This window comes from Myxine glutinosa, chromosome 6 (assembly GCF_964187855.1).
Source record: "Myxine glutinosa chromosome 6, kmMyxGlut1.1, whole genome shotgun sequence".
Taxonomy (NCBI): Eukaryota; Metazoa; Chordata; class Myxini; order Myxiniformes; family Myxinidae; genus Myxine; species Myxine glutinosa.
Genome location: NC_136266.1, coordinates 46220444 through 46237492, shown reverse-complemented (window position 1 = coordinate 46237492; position 17049 = coordinate 46220444). Strand labels below are relative to the sequence as shown.

Genomic DNA, 17049 nt, shown 5'->3' with positions numbered 1-17049 from the left:
TCTCCGAGGGAGTTGGTGGAAGCTGACAGGGGTTTCGGTATTTGGTTAGGCCAATGTCATGTTTCTAGCTCCACGGAGCTCGATTTTTCATTTTCGCCACAAGGTCAAGGTCACAGGGTCACAAAATTTAGAAAAGTCGATTTTTGATGGTTTTATTACATTGTTCGCTTCCTGATAGGGTGAAATGTCGTACATGATCTTATATTATCACATACATCATGAAATACAAGTTTTCCAACAAATTTCAGAATCTTCGACCTTTGACCTTTGAAGGTCACAAAGGTCAAAGTTTCAAAGTTGTCGGAATCGAACCGAATTTTCGGTATTGTGTAGCTAACTAACCTCATAACTGATTATACATTATTTTCTATCTCATTTCAAGGTCAGTAACCTTCGTTTTGACATTTCCGGGCCTGGCCTGTCCAGGCCTGTTTCGGTTATAGTCCGTCCTTTGTCATTGAATACCGATCACTCTTGAACCATCGTTGTCTCCTGACTTGTCTTATTTAAAATTATTAAATAATGGAATCACTCTGCTGTGCGTATTGACGACATGCATGAAGCAAAACCCCGAAGAACTAACATCAGAATCTTCGCCTTCCATGGCTGCATCTGACTACATGTAAGTCGCCATGACAGCTGCGCCAGCACTGTATGTACAGTCTGAAACGAAGCACGCGATTGCCTGATTAGCGCTCACGGCTACTCGTGGCCTATGTTACATGTGCTGTGATTGGACAATATTTATTAAAAAGATCGTCAACATTTTGGGTGTTTTTTCCACATTTTGAAAATATGTGCAAGTTTTGTGCTTAACGAGTTTCAGATATTTATTCTGTAATATTTTTACACAACATCTATCTATAATTCCAGTAATCTCTGTATGTCTGTGTGTATGTCTGTGTGTCGTTTGTCTGTGACCGCTGTTTCTCGACAACCACGGGTCCGATATACTTGAAACTTGCCAGGTATATTGCTGGGGACCCGAGGATGTGCCTTTTCAAGGTTTCATATTAATCGGACAAGTAGTTACCGAGCTATGGCGATTTCTTTACCAAACTCCGCAAGCCGTTCGCTTTGGACCAAACCATTTCATGTAAATAGAGGGGGGGGATTGTCACCGTACTCGCAAGCCGTTCGCTTTGGCTTTGCGAATGGACCAAACCATTTCATGTAAATAGAGGGGGGGGATTGTCACCGTACTCGCAAGCCGTTCGCTTTGGCTTTGCGAATGGACCAAACCATTTGCGAATGGACCAAACCATTTCATGTAAATAGAGGGGGGGGATATAATTTTAGATATATATATAGTACGGGCACGCCCTAGTATTATAAATGCAGGTAGATATGCGAGGTGGGTCACGAAAGTAAACAAAACAGGAGCTCGGTCCACGGTCTAAGTCCCAGAAAATCAATCCGATACACATCCAGAGAGCTGGGACTACCAACCTCCACTGTACACAAGGTTTTATATAAAAGACTGAACCTTTATGCTTATAAGATGCAGATTCTGCAGGAACTCAAACCAAATGATGGATCCAAACGCAAGGCCTTTGCCTTGGAATTTCTCAGTCGCATAGAGGATGACCAAGATTACCTGAAAAAGGTCATGTTCACAGAAGAAGCTTGCTTTCATGTATCGGGGAAGGTCAACCGGCACAATGTGAAGATCTGGGACACTGAAAACCACCACGTGGTCATTGATCACATATGCGACAGACCAAAGGTCAATGCGTGGTGTGGCCTTCTCCATGACCGCTTGATGGGTCTGCTTTCTTTGCAGAGGATACAGTGACCTCACCAATTTACGTGAACATGTTGGACGGATTCGCCTTCCTACAGATTGAAGACCTGCAACCCAATATCATTTTTCAGCAGGATGGCGCTCCCCCAGATTGGGCCTTAGTCGTTCGAGCCATCCTGAATGAAAAATTTCCAGGTCGCTGGATTGGCCGAGATGGACCAACCTTGATATTTTTCTATGGGGGTTTATCAAAGATGTTGTCTACAACACCAAAGTGGCAAACCTGCAGGATCTTCGTTCTCGGATCACAGCTGCATGTACACTGGTGGATGCAAACATATGGCAAGATGGCAAGAACTCATGTACTGCCTTGATGTCCTGCGCGTGACAAATGGAGCTCAAATTGAAGTGTATCGATGGTGTGAACAACACTTTATGAGTTTCTGTATCATATTAACCAAAAGGTATCATTGTATCATTTGTGATTCTAAATATATTGTTGCGGAAATGAGGATTGTGTTTTTTTTATTGTGTTGTATTGTATGGTAAATTGTTGTGTAATATTGCTTGATTCTGAGCCCTCCTTGCTCCAGTGTGTATAAAGGTCAAAGGGCGTTCCGGTAGTTAATTCCATAAAGCATACATTGAAGGACACTATAATACCCCTGTTCAGTAGTTTATTTCCTTATTATGTGTATCAGGGTAAGGCCTTGTCTTCCATTAAAATGACACTCCATTGCACCAAGTGAAATCAGAGTAGATCCCCTTTCATTCCCATTCCCAAAAACCGCAATTGCCAACTGTTCCCTCCGCGACTCCATTCGCCACGAGGTAGGCTCGGAGAAGAAGGGCGTGTCTCCACCTCGTCATAGAGGGGAGGAGTGAGCCAGCCCCGAACAACCAACCAAGCACGAGGGGTTTGGTTTGAGAGGGCGGAGGAAGAGCGATCGAGGAGGTTCGCGAAGGTTGAGGGGCGGGGCCTATATAACCCGCCGCGGGACGCTGCCCAAAGAGATGAGTCCAAGAGATGAGCTTTGACTGAGATGAGATGAGAAGAGATGAGTTCTGCAAAGAGACGAGCTTCAGAGAGAAGTGCGCAAGGAGGGAAGAGAAGCGAGAAGGAAGCCTTTAACACAAGTACGCGAGAGAAGCGTGGGGAAGCCTTGAGAGAAGTGCACGACGTCACACTGCTCGCTCCCAGCCTGACGAGGCCCGGTTTGCTGTGCGCCCTGCAAAGCCTTCCAGCTTGTGGTCCGAGCTGAAACTTCCTCCCGGTCCAGCCAATCGTTCCTGCCTCCATTCCCCATTCGCGTGAGTCCATCTCTGTTTGTTCTGTCAAGGGTATAAGTTAAGCCTGTTTAGATAAGCTAGTAATTTTCACTGTGTCACCTGCTTTTTCCATGTTCCCTGTATATAACCGTGACTGCTCCTTTTGCTTGTGTGTGTAAATAATAAATCCCGTTACTCTTCTGTACGTCTTCTTCTTCCTCTTTACATTCGGTCGTTTTAGAGGTTTCCACATTGAATATCTGTGGCGCGATCTGGCCAACGTTCGGGAATCGGGTGAATCGGGGAAACTGTTCGACCGCGGGGCCTCCGCTCGGCAAACACAACATCTTATCCGCGGGCCGTAACAATATTAAGAGCCAAAGTTGTCCGGGTTTTTTTGGAACACCCTGCGACCCTGGGCATCAAGAGCAAGTAATCTGCGTTCCTAAAACAGTAACAGTAAATGCGGCAAAGTGCTTGCCCTATTACCCCATATCAATTAATCAATCAATTGATTAATTAATTAATGGACGTCGTGACAATTAATTAATTCCCAACCCGTTTTAAAGAGAAATGAGTCACGTTTTAAATACTGATTCACTAATCATTATCATGAATGTTTTCACTTTATATCCTTAAATGAAAAAGTGCAACTTCATTGGATTTCCCACTAACTTTGTGCATCACAGTCTGTCTTGTACATCATCACTGAAACGCACATGTGACGTCATACGTTTCACAGCCAATCACAGACAAGATATGGCTGCCTCCACAAACGTTTTGGGGAAGTTCACTTAAAGTGGTATTTCCTGAGTAATGGTGCACTTTTCAATGAAGGATGTAAAGTGAAAACTTTTGTAATAACCAGATGTAGTAATTTTCCACTTTGAAATTTTCTTTGTTTCACTGTACGAGAACCTTATTTTCAGCATCTTATCGTAAATGGTGGGTGGTGGCTGGTTCTTATATGCAGTCTGCGGCTGCTGGTTGCATCGTTTTCTGGGAGCGCAGCTGTGTCGTTGACGCAGTGCCCCAATTACCAGCGAGCTGGTACTCATTTTGCCATCCTTGGAAGGATGACAGGCTGAGTCAACCCTCCTAGTGTTAATTCAACGATTCCTCGAACTCAAGACCCCAAGATCTTCAGCCAGCCAACTTAACAGGTAAGCCAACACCAGGCTTCCTTATACTCTCTCATCCACAATTGAAGGTTGGTGACATCTCTTTTTTTTTTTTCCTACTGCCTCCGCTCAGGTCTTGCTCCGTCCCTCGTCCCTGTCCAGTCCATCCAGGTCGCGAACATTATTCGAGCAAGACCCTCATTGTGCAACTCCCAAAATCCATGCTCATCTCCAATCCTCGCTTCCTCCTCCTTATGGAAATTCTTTCTTAAGTCTGTTAAATTTCACTCTTCCATCCTCTCCAGGTTTTTTTTTTTTTTTTTTAATATACAAGATCGAGGCTCGTGAAAGAGCTAAAAAGTTCATCAAGCAAAAAAAAAAGAAAATGTAATTAATTAATTAAAAATTAATAAAAGAATTAAATGAATTAATAAAAAAATTAATGAAAGCTAAAAAAAAAGTCTGTTCAATCCCACTCTTCCATCCTCTCCAGGTCGTTCATCCCAGACTTGTTGCATCCACGTGTTGTCCTGTTGCCCCCACTGTTGCCTTCCACCCTTCTCTGATCCTTTGTCGAGTTTGAATACGAAAAAATACCAATCAAGTGTTAAAGCACTTGGGTGGCCTCAAAAAGTCTCTAACATCCCTCTCATTAACAGTCATGGGTTGCATCCCATTTCGATCCCACTGCACTCATGATGTCAAACCCAACAATAAACAATTTGGCGATTAATATATTATACACCAATCAGGTGGCCGAGCTGCTTTGAGCACTTTTCGGTCCATAAGTCACCTCGACAGGTCAAAAAAGCCACTGGAGAGATGAGAGGAAGAAAATAAGTTTCACAATATAAGAACGTCATGGCTTGTGGGAACTGACATCCTGTGGATTGTGCTGCTCAGCTGATTATTTATTGTTGATTTACCGGTTTGCAGCACCACGTGGCTATAAAAACAGGTAAATAATCTTTACATTAAAGATCCTGATGTATAATACCTTTATAAATTAATATCACTACAGGGGCTACCCATGCTGCCGGGGGGAGGGGCAAGGGGGATACCTGGCTCTGCCCGGATGGGTGACCTTATCCCGGTGGTGGTTTTGAGACGTGGTGGGCATTGAAAAGCGATGGAGTTATTGGCCTCATGGTGGTTACCTTTTTCCTGCGGACCGGAGGCAGCATTACCTGACCCCACATACCATATATGCTTTATGGCGACCTTCGGTGGCCTCAAAATGGACGTCAAGGTCAACGTGTGGGAGCTTAAAACCTGCCCACATTCTGAAGTACCCTCACCCAAAATTCACGGCACCCAGCTTGTGAAACACCAGGATGACAGTTTATATCTGGGTCGGGATTCGAACCCAGGCTAGACGGCTTAGAGACGAGTGCGCGTACCTGTCGGCCTTCCTGCCAGCCCAAACTTGGCTCATGTACGAGTGTTGGCCCAAGCTTCACGGCTTGGCCGATTGAAAAACAACGTGCAGACCAAACACAAACAGGAAAGCAAAGGCAGCGCATGCAGGAGCTGTCTAGCAGAACTATGGCTGAAACTTTGACATCGGTGCACAGATACCTGGATGGGTTCTAATGGGGGTAAACTGATAAAACATGTGTTGTGGGTAGAGTATGCTGAGCTGTAGGTGTGCAAAACTGAAAATTACCGGAGGATTTTCAACATCAGCATTGAACAGAAGACAGCCGGCTTAATGCTGAATGCAGAATAAAAGCATAATCGGTAATGTAGTTTATGCTGAGCCGGAAGGTGTGAATCTCAAATCGTGGTCATTGTCTAGATCTTGTCTAGATCTTGTCTGGATCTTGTCTGGATCTTGTCTAGATCTTGTCTGGATCTTGTCTGGATCGTGTCTAGATCTTGTCTGGATCTTGTCTAGAGATTGTCTGGATCTTGTCTATATATTGTCTGGATCTTGTCTGGATCTTGTCTAGATCTTGTCTGGATCTTGTCTAGATCTTGTCTGGATCTTGTCTCGATCTTGTCTAGATCTTGTCTAAATCTTGTCTAGATCTTGCCTGGATCTTGTCTAGGTCGTGTCTAGATCTTGTCTAGATCTTGTCTAGATCTTGTTTAGATATTGTCTAGATCTTGTCATAGGGACAAAAACATTAAGTTTATTCTATAAAAGGATTCTTGCATATTCTTACATAAAGGCACTGCATAGTTTGGACAATTTGTCTTTCATTACCTGGAAATCCAGAGCAACAGGATTCCTTATGTGGTGGTCTCACACCTGAGCGGTTTGGTCTTGATTTGAAGATGTTTGGTCTTGATTTTCAATTTCAAGTGGCAGCTGGCGCCGTGCAAGCAGGGGGGACTGCATTGTGGAGAATGCCGTCAAGTCAGCCATCCCGTTATTTCTGTGGATGCAGGCGGGTCGTCTGAAGACCTTCCATACATCTTGAGTGGCTCCACCTGAAGGGTCGACTACCTGCCGCGCAAGAACCCATTCCTGGTGTATAACCGCTGTGGTCGTCCCCCATGGATGAGATCTGAAGATGACAACATTCCTGTTGAGGGATATTCCCAAAGTGATCTGTGCAGCAATTAATGGTCCGTCACGCAGGGCACACCCCATGCCCTCGGTTTCAAACTCACGGCAGTGCCGCCACCCTGGCATATTGCGAAAAGCAGCTGAGAGTGAACTCGCCCCACGATTCCCACAGAGAGCAATGTTGCATCACCGCATCTGATGAAAACCTCTTGTGTCTCCACATTTCCGAAGTCAGGGTCGCCATAGTGCTTGGATCCAGGAAAATAAGGGATCAAAATGGAAAAGGCCCTAGAGTTTCAGAACTGATGATGTCTTGGGGTTACTACACTACAACGCATGCCTGGAAATATTGGACGCAGTAATTCAAATGAACATGATACCATGTTAACCCCAACCCCAACCACCACCACCACATGCTACACATGTTAGAGAGTACTTTTTTTAGTAGTGGGAGTGCCGAGATGAGATACTGTTTGGGCTGAATGGCGTTTACTTCATTGTTTACCACCACATTACTTGTTTTACGTTGAGTAATGTTGATAAGTAATCATTTATTCATAAATAGTGTTAAAGTTACTACCTTCACCTGTCTCAAACCGATGTTCACGCCTCATGAAAGATACCGTATGGTATATTTAACGTCAATCAAATAATGCTAGCAGATGGGACACCCGGCTTAACATTCATCCATGGGACGGCACGCTTGTGATGTATCAAATAATGCTAGCAGATGGGACACCCGGCTTAATATGCACCCATGGGACGGCACGCTTGTGATGTATCAAATAATGCTAGCAGATGGGACACCCGGCTTAATCACCATCCATGGGACGACACGCTTGTGATGTATCAAATAATGCTCGCAGATGGGACACCCGGCTTAATATGCATCCATGGGACGGCATACTTGTGATGTATCAAATAATACTCGCAGATGGGACACCCGGCTTAATATGCATCCATGGGACGGCACGCTTGTGATGTATCAAATAATGCTAGCAGATGGGACACCCGGCTTAACATTCATCCATGGGACGGCACGCTTGTGATGTATCAAATAATGCTAGCAGATGGGACACCCGGCTTAATATGCACCCATGGGACGGCACGCTTGTGATGTATCAAATAATGCTAGCAGATGGGACACCCGGCTTAATATGCACCCATGGGACGGCACGCTTGTGATGTATCAAATAATGCTAGCAGATGGGACACCTGGCTTAATATCCATCCATGGGACGGCACGCTTGTGATGTATCAAATAATGCTAGCAGATGGGACACCTGGCTTAATATCCATCCATGGGACGGCACGCTTGTGATGTATCAAATAATGCTAGCAGATGGGACACCCGGCTTAATATGCACCCATGGGACGGCACGCTTGTGATGTATCAAATAATGCTAGCAGATGGGACACCTGGCTTAATATCCATCCATGGGACGGCACGCTTGTGATGTATCAAATAATGCTAGCAGATGGGACACCCGGCTTAATATCCATCCAGGGGACGGTACGCTTGTGATGCAAAGCCCCGCCTGTCGAGCACCAATCCGAGGGTCTGTTGTCGGGTTGGGAATCGAACCCAGATTAGACAGCTCAAAGGTAAGTGCGCTACCTCCGCACCATCCTAGTGGACACCTAAAAAAAAAAAAAAAACATTCTTTTTGTCATTAATTTATTTAGCATCCATCTTGCCATGCATGCTGTGTGTGTGTGTGTGTGTGTGCGTGCGTGTGCGCTCGCATATGTGTACCTCAATGTGTATGCACGTTATCAATGCCCATTGTGGATTAGAAATATCTTATAAATCAAATTGATGACGTATCCTGTATTTATTTTCCATTGGCCCGTTTCTTCCTGTGCTTATCTTTATCCTTCCAGCCACTTCATTGGCAGCCTGAACGGTGCTGTGGTTGATTCGAGTCAGGAACCAAATCCCGATGGAAATCCCAACCACATGGAGGAGGCTTCGTTCATTGGTGGTTGAAGCGACTCAGACTGAACTCGAGAGCAAACCTCCACCAGGCTGAACAGGTTATGTTTTGTATCCCACTGATTGGTCAGATCTGGATTCGTACCTGAACCAAAATCGAATCATTTCGTCCTTGTCACACACCCAACCTCTCCACCAAATTTAGTCCAAATCCGTTAACAACTTTTTGAGATATCCTGTTCACATACAGACAGACAGACAGACAGACAGACAGACAGGTGTGAGAACATAACCTTCATCCACACCTTCAGTGACGGAGGTAATTAACACAATGCTCAGAGAAATGAGGAACATGGCTCCTTCTAATTCATTCTGGCTTTAGGACCTCATTTACCACATTCATAGGTCCAAACTTGCAGGAACGAAATTCTCTGTTTGCATATGGAATGGTGATTATGTAAGACCCTCGGATTGGTGCCTCGCAGGTGGGACATTGCATCACAAGCGTACCGTCCGTCCTCTGGATGGACATTAAGCCGGGTGTCCCATCTGCTAGCATTATTTGATACATCACAAGCGTACCGTCCCATGGATGGACATTAAGCCGGGTGTCCCATCTGCTAGCATTATTTGATACATCACAAGCGTACCGTCCTATGGATGGACATTAAGCCGGGTGTCCCATCTGCTAGCATTATTTGATACATCACAAGCGTACCGTCCTATGGATGGACATTAAGCCGGGTGTCCCATCTGCTAGCATTATTTGATACATCACAAGCATGCCGTCCCATGGATGGACGTTAAGCCGGGTGTCCCATCTGCTAGCATTATTTGACACATCACAAGCATTCCGTCCCATGGATGGACATTAAGCCGGGTGTCCCATCTGCTAGCATTATTTGATACATCACAAGCGTGCCGTCCCATGGATGGACGTTAAGCCGGGTGTCCCATCTGCTAGCATTATTTGATACATCACAAGCGTGCCGTCCCATGGATGCATATTAAGCCGGGTGTCCCATCTGCTCGCATTATTTGATACATCACAAGCATGCCGTCCAATGGATGGACATTAAGCCGGGTGTCCCATCTGCTAGCATTATTTGATACATCACAAGCGTACCGTCCCATGGATGGACATTAAGCCGGGTGTCCCATCTGCTAGCATTATTTGATACATCACAAGCATGCCGTCCCATGGATGGACATCAAGCCGGGTATCCCATCTGCTAGCATTATTTGATACATCACAAGCATGCCGTCCCATGGATGGACATTAAGCCGGGTGTCCCATCTGCTAGCATTATTTGATGGAGGTTAAATATACCATGGTGTCTTTCATGAAGCGTAACCATCGGTTTGAGGCAGGAAATTGCTCTCAGCCCATTCCTGTTTATTATGGTGATGAAGCTGGTAAGTAGGAAGGTAACCATGAAAGATATTCTGGGGAGGATGTTGTGTGTGGATGATGTGGCTGTTGTGGTGAAGAGTGGGCGGGAGATGCAGGAAATGCTGGGGGTGTGGAAGCAGGTATTTGAGGAATATGGGCTGAAAATGGGCTGAAAATGGGCATGGAGAAGATGGAGGTGTGACGTGGATTCGACAGCAGAGAAAATAAATTAATATCAGGTTAGAGGGGAAGGAGATCAGGCAAGGAAATCGGTTTGAGTATCTGGGGGGAACAGTGACTGGGTATGGTACATCAGAGGCAGAGGTGCGGAGGAGGATTCAAAACAACAGAGGTTCGTGAGAACAACTAGGTCAGGGGGATTGCAGGAGTGAAGAGGGTGGATAGAAGGAGGATGGATGAACTGAGAGAGGAGATCGGTGTGCAGATGAGATTGACGGGGAAATTGGTGAAATGCCGGCTGAGCTGGGCTGGTCACATAAGGTGCGGATGGGGGGGAGAGAGAATGGCAAAGAGAGCCGTTAGGTTGAGGTAGTGAGTCATGAGGTGGAGGTAGACCGCAGTTGGGATGGGAGGATTGTGTGAGGAGGGTTATCAGTAAGATGATGGAGGTTGCAGAGTGGAGAGAGATGGCTGAGGACATAGAGAAGTTGAAGAGTATCGTGGTCAAGGCAGAGCAGAAGATTGGTACCATTCAGGCTCACCCCTTATAAAGGGAAGAGTAGGCGAGTTATCACCGGCATTCTAGTCAAACTGCAAATTCCAGGCCAGGCCGGACAATTTGTGACAGACTTGTGCCAAAAACGTTTTCCAACCAACCCCCCATGAAAATGGGGATAATTGGGGACGTTAACGATGCAGTAATGTTATCCTTTGTGGTTATCCTTAACCTTCCAGCCACTTCCCCTGGCAACGTATTCACGTTTTTTGAATGGATGAATTCCAGGCAATATTAATATTCTGGAAGAAGTATGCCACTCTGGAAGGTGGAGAGTATGCCACTCTGGAAGGCGGAGAGTATGCCACTCTGGAAGGTGGAGAGTATGCCACTCTGGAAGGTGGAGGGTATGCCACTCTGGAAGGCGGAGGGTATGCCACTCTGGAAGGCGGAGGGTATGCCACTCTGGAAGGCGGAGGGTATGCCACTCTGGAAGGCGGAGGGTATGCCACTCTGGAAGGTGGAGGGTATGCCACTCTGGAAGGCGGAGGGTATGCCACTCTGGAAGGCGGAGGGTATGCCACTCTGGAAGGTGGAGCGTATGCCACTCTGGAAGGCAGAGAGTATGCCACTCTGGAAGGCAGAGAGTATGCCACTCTGGAAGGCGGAGGGTATGCCACTCTGGAAGGCGGAGGGTATGCCACTCTAGAAGGCGGAGGGTATGCCACTCTGGAAGGCGGAGGGTATGCCACTCTGGAAGGTGGCAAGTATGCCACTCTGGAAGGCGGAGAGTATGCCACTCTGGAAGGCGGAGAGTGTGCCACTCTGGAAGGCGGAGAGTATGCCACTCTGGAAGGCGGAGAGTATGCCACTCTGGAAGGCGGAGAGTATGCCACTCTGGAAGGCGGAGAGTATGCCACTCTGGAAGGCGGAGAGTATGCCACTCTGGAAGGCAGCGAGTATGCCACTCTGGAAGGTGGAGAGTATGCCACTCTGGAAGGAGGAGAGTATGCCACTCTGGAAGGCGGAGAGTGTGCCACTCTGGAAGGTGGCGAGTATGCCACCCTGGAAGGCGGCGAGTGTGCCACTCTGGAAGGCGGCGCGTGTGCCACTCTGGAAGGCGGCGCGTGTGCCACTCTGGAAGGCGGCGAGTATGCCACTCTGGAAGGCGGAGAGTATGCCACTCTGGAAGGCAGCGAGTATGCCACTCTGGAAGGTGGAGAGTATGCCACTCTGGAAGGAGGAGAGTATGCCACTCTGGAAGGCGGAGAGTGTGCCACTCTGGAAGGTGGCGAGTATGCCACCCTGGAAGGCGGCGAGTGTGCCACTCTGGAAGGCGGCGCGTGTGCCACTCTGGAAGGCGGCGCGTGTGCCACTCTGGAAGGCGGCGAGTATGCCACTCTGGAAGGCGGAGGGTATGCCACTCTGGAAGGCGGAGGGTATGCCACTCTAGAAGGCGGAGGGTATGCCACTCTGGAAGGCGGAGGGTATGCCACTCTGGAAGGTGGCAAGTATGCCACTCTGGAAGGCGGAGAGTATGCCACTCTGGAAGGCGGAGAGTGTGCCACTCTGGAAGGCGGAGAGTATGCCACTCTGGAAGGCGGAGAGTGTGCCACTCTGGAAGGCGGAGAGTATGCCACTCTGGAAGGCGGAGAGTATGCCACTCTGGAAGGCGGAGAGTATGCCACTCTGGAAGGCGGAGAGTATGCCACTCTGGAAGGCGGAGAGTATGCCACTCTGGAAGGCAGCGAGTATGCCACTCTGGAAGGTGGAGAGTATGCCACTCTGGAAGGAGGAGAGTATGCCACTCTGGAAGGCGGAGAGTGTGCCACTCTGGAAGGTGGCGAGTATGCCACCCTGGAAGGCGGCGAGTGTGCCACTCTGGAAGGCGGCGCGTGTGCCACTCTGGAAGGCGGCGCGTATGCCACTCTGGAAGGCGGCGAGTATGCCACTCTGGAAGGCGGAGAGTATGCCACTCTGGAAGGCAGAGAGTATGCCACTCTGGAAGGTGGCAAGTATGCCACTCTGGAAGGTGGCGAGTATGCCACTAAGGAAGGCGGCGAGTATGCCACTGTGGAAGGTGGCGAGTGTGCCACTCTGGAAGGCAGCGAGTATGCCACTCTGGAAGGTGATGAGTGTGCCACTCTGGAAGGCGGCGAGTGTGCCACTCTGGAAGGCGGCGAGTGTGCCACTCTGGAAGGCGGCGAGTGTGCCACTCTGGAAGGCGGCGAGTGTGCCACTCTGGAAGGCGGCGAGTGTGCCACTCTGGAAGGCGGCGAGTGTGCCACTCTGGAAGGCGGCGAGTATGCCACTCTGGAAGGCGGAGAGTATGCCACTCTGGAAGGCGGAGAGTATGCCACTCTGGAAGGCGGAGAGTGTGCCACTCTGGAAGGCGGTGAGTGTGTCACTCTGGAAGGCCGCGAGTGTGCCACTCTGGAAGGCGGCGAGTATGCCACTCTGGAAGGCGGAGAGTATGCCACTCTGGAAGGCGGAGAGTATGCCACTCTGGAAGGCGGAGAGTATGCCACTCTGGAAGGCGGAGAGTATGCCACTCTGGAAGGCGGCGAGTGTGTCACTCTGGAAGGCCGCGAGTGTGCCACTCTGGAAGGCGGCGAGTATGTCACTCTGGAAGGTGTCGAGTATGCCACTCTGGAAGGCAGCGAGTGTGCCACTCTGGAAGGTGGGGAGTATGTCACTCTGGAAGGTGGCGAGTATGCCACTCTGGAAGGCGGTGAGTGTGCCACTCTGGAAGGCGGTGAGTGCGCCACTCTGGAAGGTGGATCGTATGCCACTCTGGAAGGCAGAGAATATGCCACTCTGGAAGGCGGCGAGTATGCCATTCTGGAAGGTGGCGAGTATGCCACTCTGGAAGGCGGCGAGTATGCCACTCTGGAAGGCGGCGAGTGTGCCACTCTGGAAGGTGGCAAGTATGCCACTCTGGAAGGCAGAGAGTATGCCACTCTGGAAGGCGGAGAGTGTGCCACTCTGTTAGGCGGCGAGTATGCCACTCTGGAAGGCGGAGAGTATGCCACTCTGGAAGGCAGAGAGTATGCCACTCTGGAAGGTGGCAAGTATGCCACTCTGGAAGGTGGCGAGTATGCCACTAAGGAAGGCGGCGAGTATGCCACTGTGGAAGGCGGCGAGTGTGCCACTCTGGAAGGCGGCGAGTATGCCACTCTGGAAGGTGATGAGTGTGCCACTCTGGAAGGCGGCGAGTGTGCCACTCTGGAAGGCGGCGAGTGTGCCACTCTGGAAGGCGGCGAGTGTGCCACTCTGGAAAGCGGCGAGTATGCCACTCTGGAAAGCGGCGAGTATGCCACTCTGGAAGGCGGCGAGTGTGCCACTCTGGAAGGCGGCGAGTGTGTCACTCTGGAAGGCGGCGAGTATGCCGCTCTGGAAGGCGGCGAGTGTGCCGCTCTGGAAGGCGGCGAGTGTGCCACTCTGGAAGGCGGCGAGTGTGCCACTCTGGAAGGCGGCGAGTGTGCCACTCTGGAAGGCGGCGAGTATGCCACTGTGGAAGGCGGCGAGTATGCCACTGTGGAAGGCGGCGAGTGTGCCACTCTGGAAGGCGGCGAGTATGCCACTCTGGAAAGCGGCGAATATGCCACTCTGGAAAGCGGCGAGTATGCCACTCTGGAAGGCGGCGAGTGGGCCACTCTGGAAGGCGGCGAGTATGCCACTCTGGAAGGCGGCGAGTGTGCCACTCTGGAAAGCGGCGAGTATGCCACTCTGGAAGGTGGCGAGTGTGCCACTCTGGAAGGCGGCGGGTATGCCACTCTGGAAGGCGGCGAGTGTGCCACCCTGGAAGGCGGCGAATGTGCCACTCTGGAAGGCGGCGAGTGTGCCACTCTGGAAGGCGGCGAGTGTGCCACTCTGGAAGGCGGCGAGTATGCCACTCTGGAAGGCGGCGAGTGTGCCACTCTGGAAGGTGGCGAGTATGCCACTCTGGAAGGCGGCGAGTGTGCCACTCTGGAAGGCGGCGATATGCCACTCTGGAAGGCAGCGAGTGTGCCACTCTGGAAGGCGGCGAGTATGCCACTGTGGAAGGCAGCGTGTATGCCACTGTGGAAGGCGGCGAGTATGCCACTCTGGAAGGCGGCGAGTATGCCACTCTGGAAGGCGGCGAGTATGCCACTCTGGAAGGCGGCGAGTGTGCCACTCTGGAAGGCGGCAAGTATACCACTCTGGAAGGCGGCGAGTGTGCCACTCTGGAAGGCGGCGAGTATGCCACTCTGGAAGGCGGCGAGTGTGCCACTCTGGAAGGTGGCGAGTATGCCGCTCTGGAAGGCGGAGAGTGTGCCACTCTGGAAGGCGGCGAGTGTGCCACTCTGGAAGGCGGCGAGTATGCCACTCTGGGAGGTGGCGAGTATGCCACTCTGGAAGGCGTTTATTTTCACACAAAAATCTGGACTCTATGGAGTCTTTTGACGTGTGCAATGTGCATGTGTCGTTTACTGAATGTTAAAACTTTATAACAATGCTGAGTCTCGCCAGAGTATTTGCCTAGTTGACCCTTAAACTTTGCAGTTTTTCCTTCCTGATAGTTTGTTTCTGTATCCATTTGGTCCACGACTCCACTAACCCCAAATTTGTCCAAGTGTCCGTCTGATTTGTCCCTCAACCCTGTTGTTGCCGTGTCTCCTCCCTCTCTTTTTACTGTACCTCGTTTTGTTACTGACTACCTCTTCCATGAGCCTCGACTTTGTTTACAAAAAAAAACCTCCCCTACCCCCAGAACACAAACAAAAAACAATGCGGCACTATATTAAAGTGGACGGACGCACGCACACACACCCATTTCACAGGAGGCTAATAAGCAAGGTTACGAAAACTTGTATTGTCCATAAGCAAGGTGGATGGGTTGCAGTATTTCCTTCCCAGTTCACAATTTGACTCGAACCATCAGCATCGCCATATTGACCTCGTTCACCATGCGTGTCGCGCCTCCCCTGATGAGTTTCGTAAGTTTTCCCGGTAGAGACGTCTGCAACACTCGGAGATAAAGTCATCAAGCAAAGCTGCACAGAGACCGCAGCGAAACGGAACCAGTGCTAAGCTGTTCCCTCGCGATTATTACCCACTCGTGTGAGTACTTCTGCTTTCTTTCACCATTTTCCAGTGAACTCTAAATACGCACAAAGTGAGGTCCACAAACCAACTCGAACATACCATTCCATGGGGTGTAAAGGGCAGCCCAAAGGTATCACCACGATCCTCAAATTGAATAAGCTAACATCAAGTTAATTAACTTATCAAGTTTTTAGAAGCTATTTGGGCTATTGGGCTATTTGGGCTATTTTATAGGTATAGGGTACTTTCAAAGTATAGGGAACATAAGTTAAGGTACTTTCAGGATATCTTCAGGTAACAGTAAGGACATCTCCAGATTTAGGCAGCAGGTCCTAGAACAGTAAGTGTAAGTACATAAGTTTTGTAAGTACATAAAGTAAGTACATAAGTTTTATAGGTGTCGGGTACATAAGTCAAGGTACTTTCAGGATATATTCAAGTAACAGTAAGGACATCTCCAGATTTAGGCACCAGGTCCTAGAACAGTAAGTGTAAGTACATACGTTTTGTAAGTACATAATGTAAGTACATAAGTTTTATAGGTGTCGGGTACATAAGTCAAGGTACTTTCAGGATATATTCAAGTAACAGTAAGGACATCTCCAGATTTAGGCACCAGGTCCTAGAACAGTAAGTGTAAGTACATACGTTTTGTAAGTACATAATGTAAGTACATAAGTTTTAGAGGTATAGGGCACATAAGTCAAGGTACTTTCAGGATATATTCAAGTAACACTTGGGACATTTCCAGATTTAGGCAGCAGGTCCTAGAACAGTAAGTGTAAGTACATACGTTTTGTAAGTACATAATGCAGGTACATAAGTACATAAGTTTTATAGATATAGGGTACATACGTCAAGGTACATTCAGGATATATTCAAGTAACAGTAAGCACATCTCCAGATTTAGGCAGCAGGTATATACATTGTCTTTCATAAAAACGTATCCAAATGCCATCAATATCAAGGTACAAGCACCGTGCAGGTAAATACATCATCTTACCTCGCACTCCACGATGGACACGGGCGGCGCACTCACGGGCTCTCCCTGCAGCTCCTCTATGGCTCTCTTCGCCCGCTGAAGGCCCTGGCAGTCTTTGGCTACCATTCTTGCCAGTAGGTCACTCCGACACCACGTAGCTCAAATTCCGCCTCCTGTGCTGCTTCAATCCAAGCTCCACCCCAGTTCCGCTGCCTAAGAGTATTGTTCAGGGAACAAACGGTGAAAGAGCCGCAGGGGCTTCAAGGGACAAAGGATAATTTTACCACCAACTGGACCATTGGCAAAGGATAGAATCAAGTAGCCTGTGCTTAACTTTAAATAT

The 17049-nt window shown here is 48.8% G+C and overlaps 1 protein-coding gene across 2 annotated transcripts in view; it reads right to left on the bottom strand.

Annotated features, from left to right (window-relative positions):
• Positions 1-17049, bottom strand: part of LOC137429733 (rho guanine nucleotide exchange factor 3) — a 29603-nt gene extending 12554 nt beyond the window's left edge. The window contains exons 1-2 of one of the 2 annotated variants that reach the window (XM_078779816.1): positions 16728-16883; positions 8069-8290 (exon numbers count right to left, since the gene is read on the bottom strand). In XM_078779816.1, coding sequence (XP_078635942.1) covers positions 8069-8084 — 16 coding nt within the window. In that variant the 5' untranslated portion in view covers positions 8085-8290; positions 16728-16883. Of the gene's footprint in view, positions 1-8068; positions 8291-16727 lie in introns of both variants that reach the window. The other variant, XM_068119932.2, reaches the window with a different exon arrangement.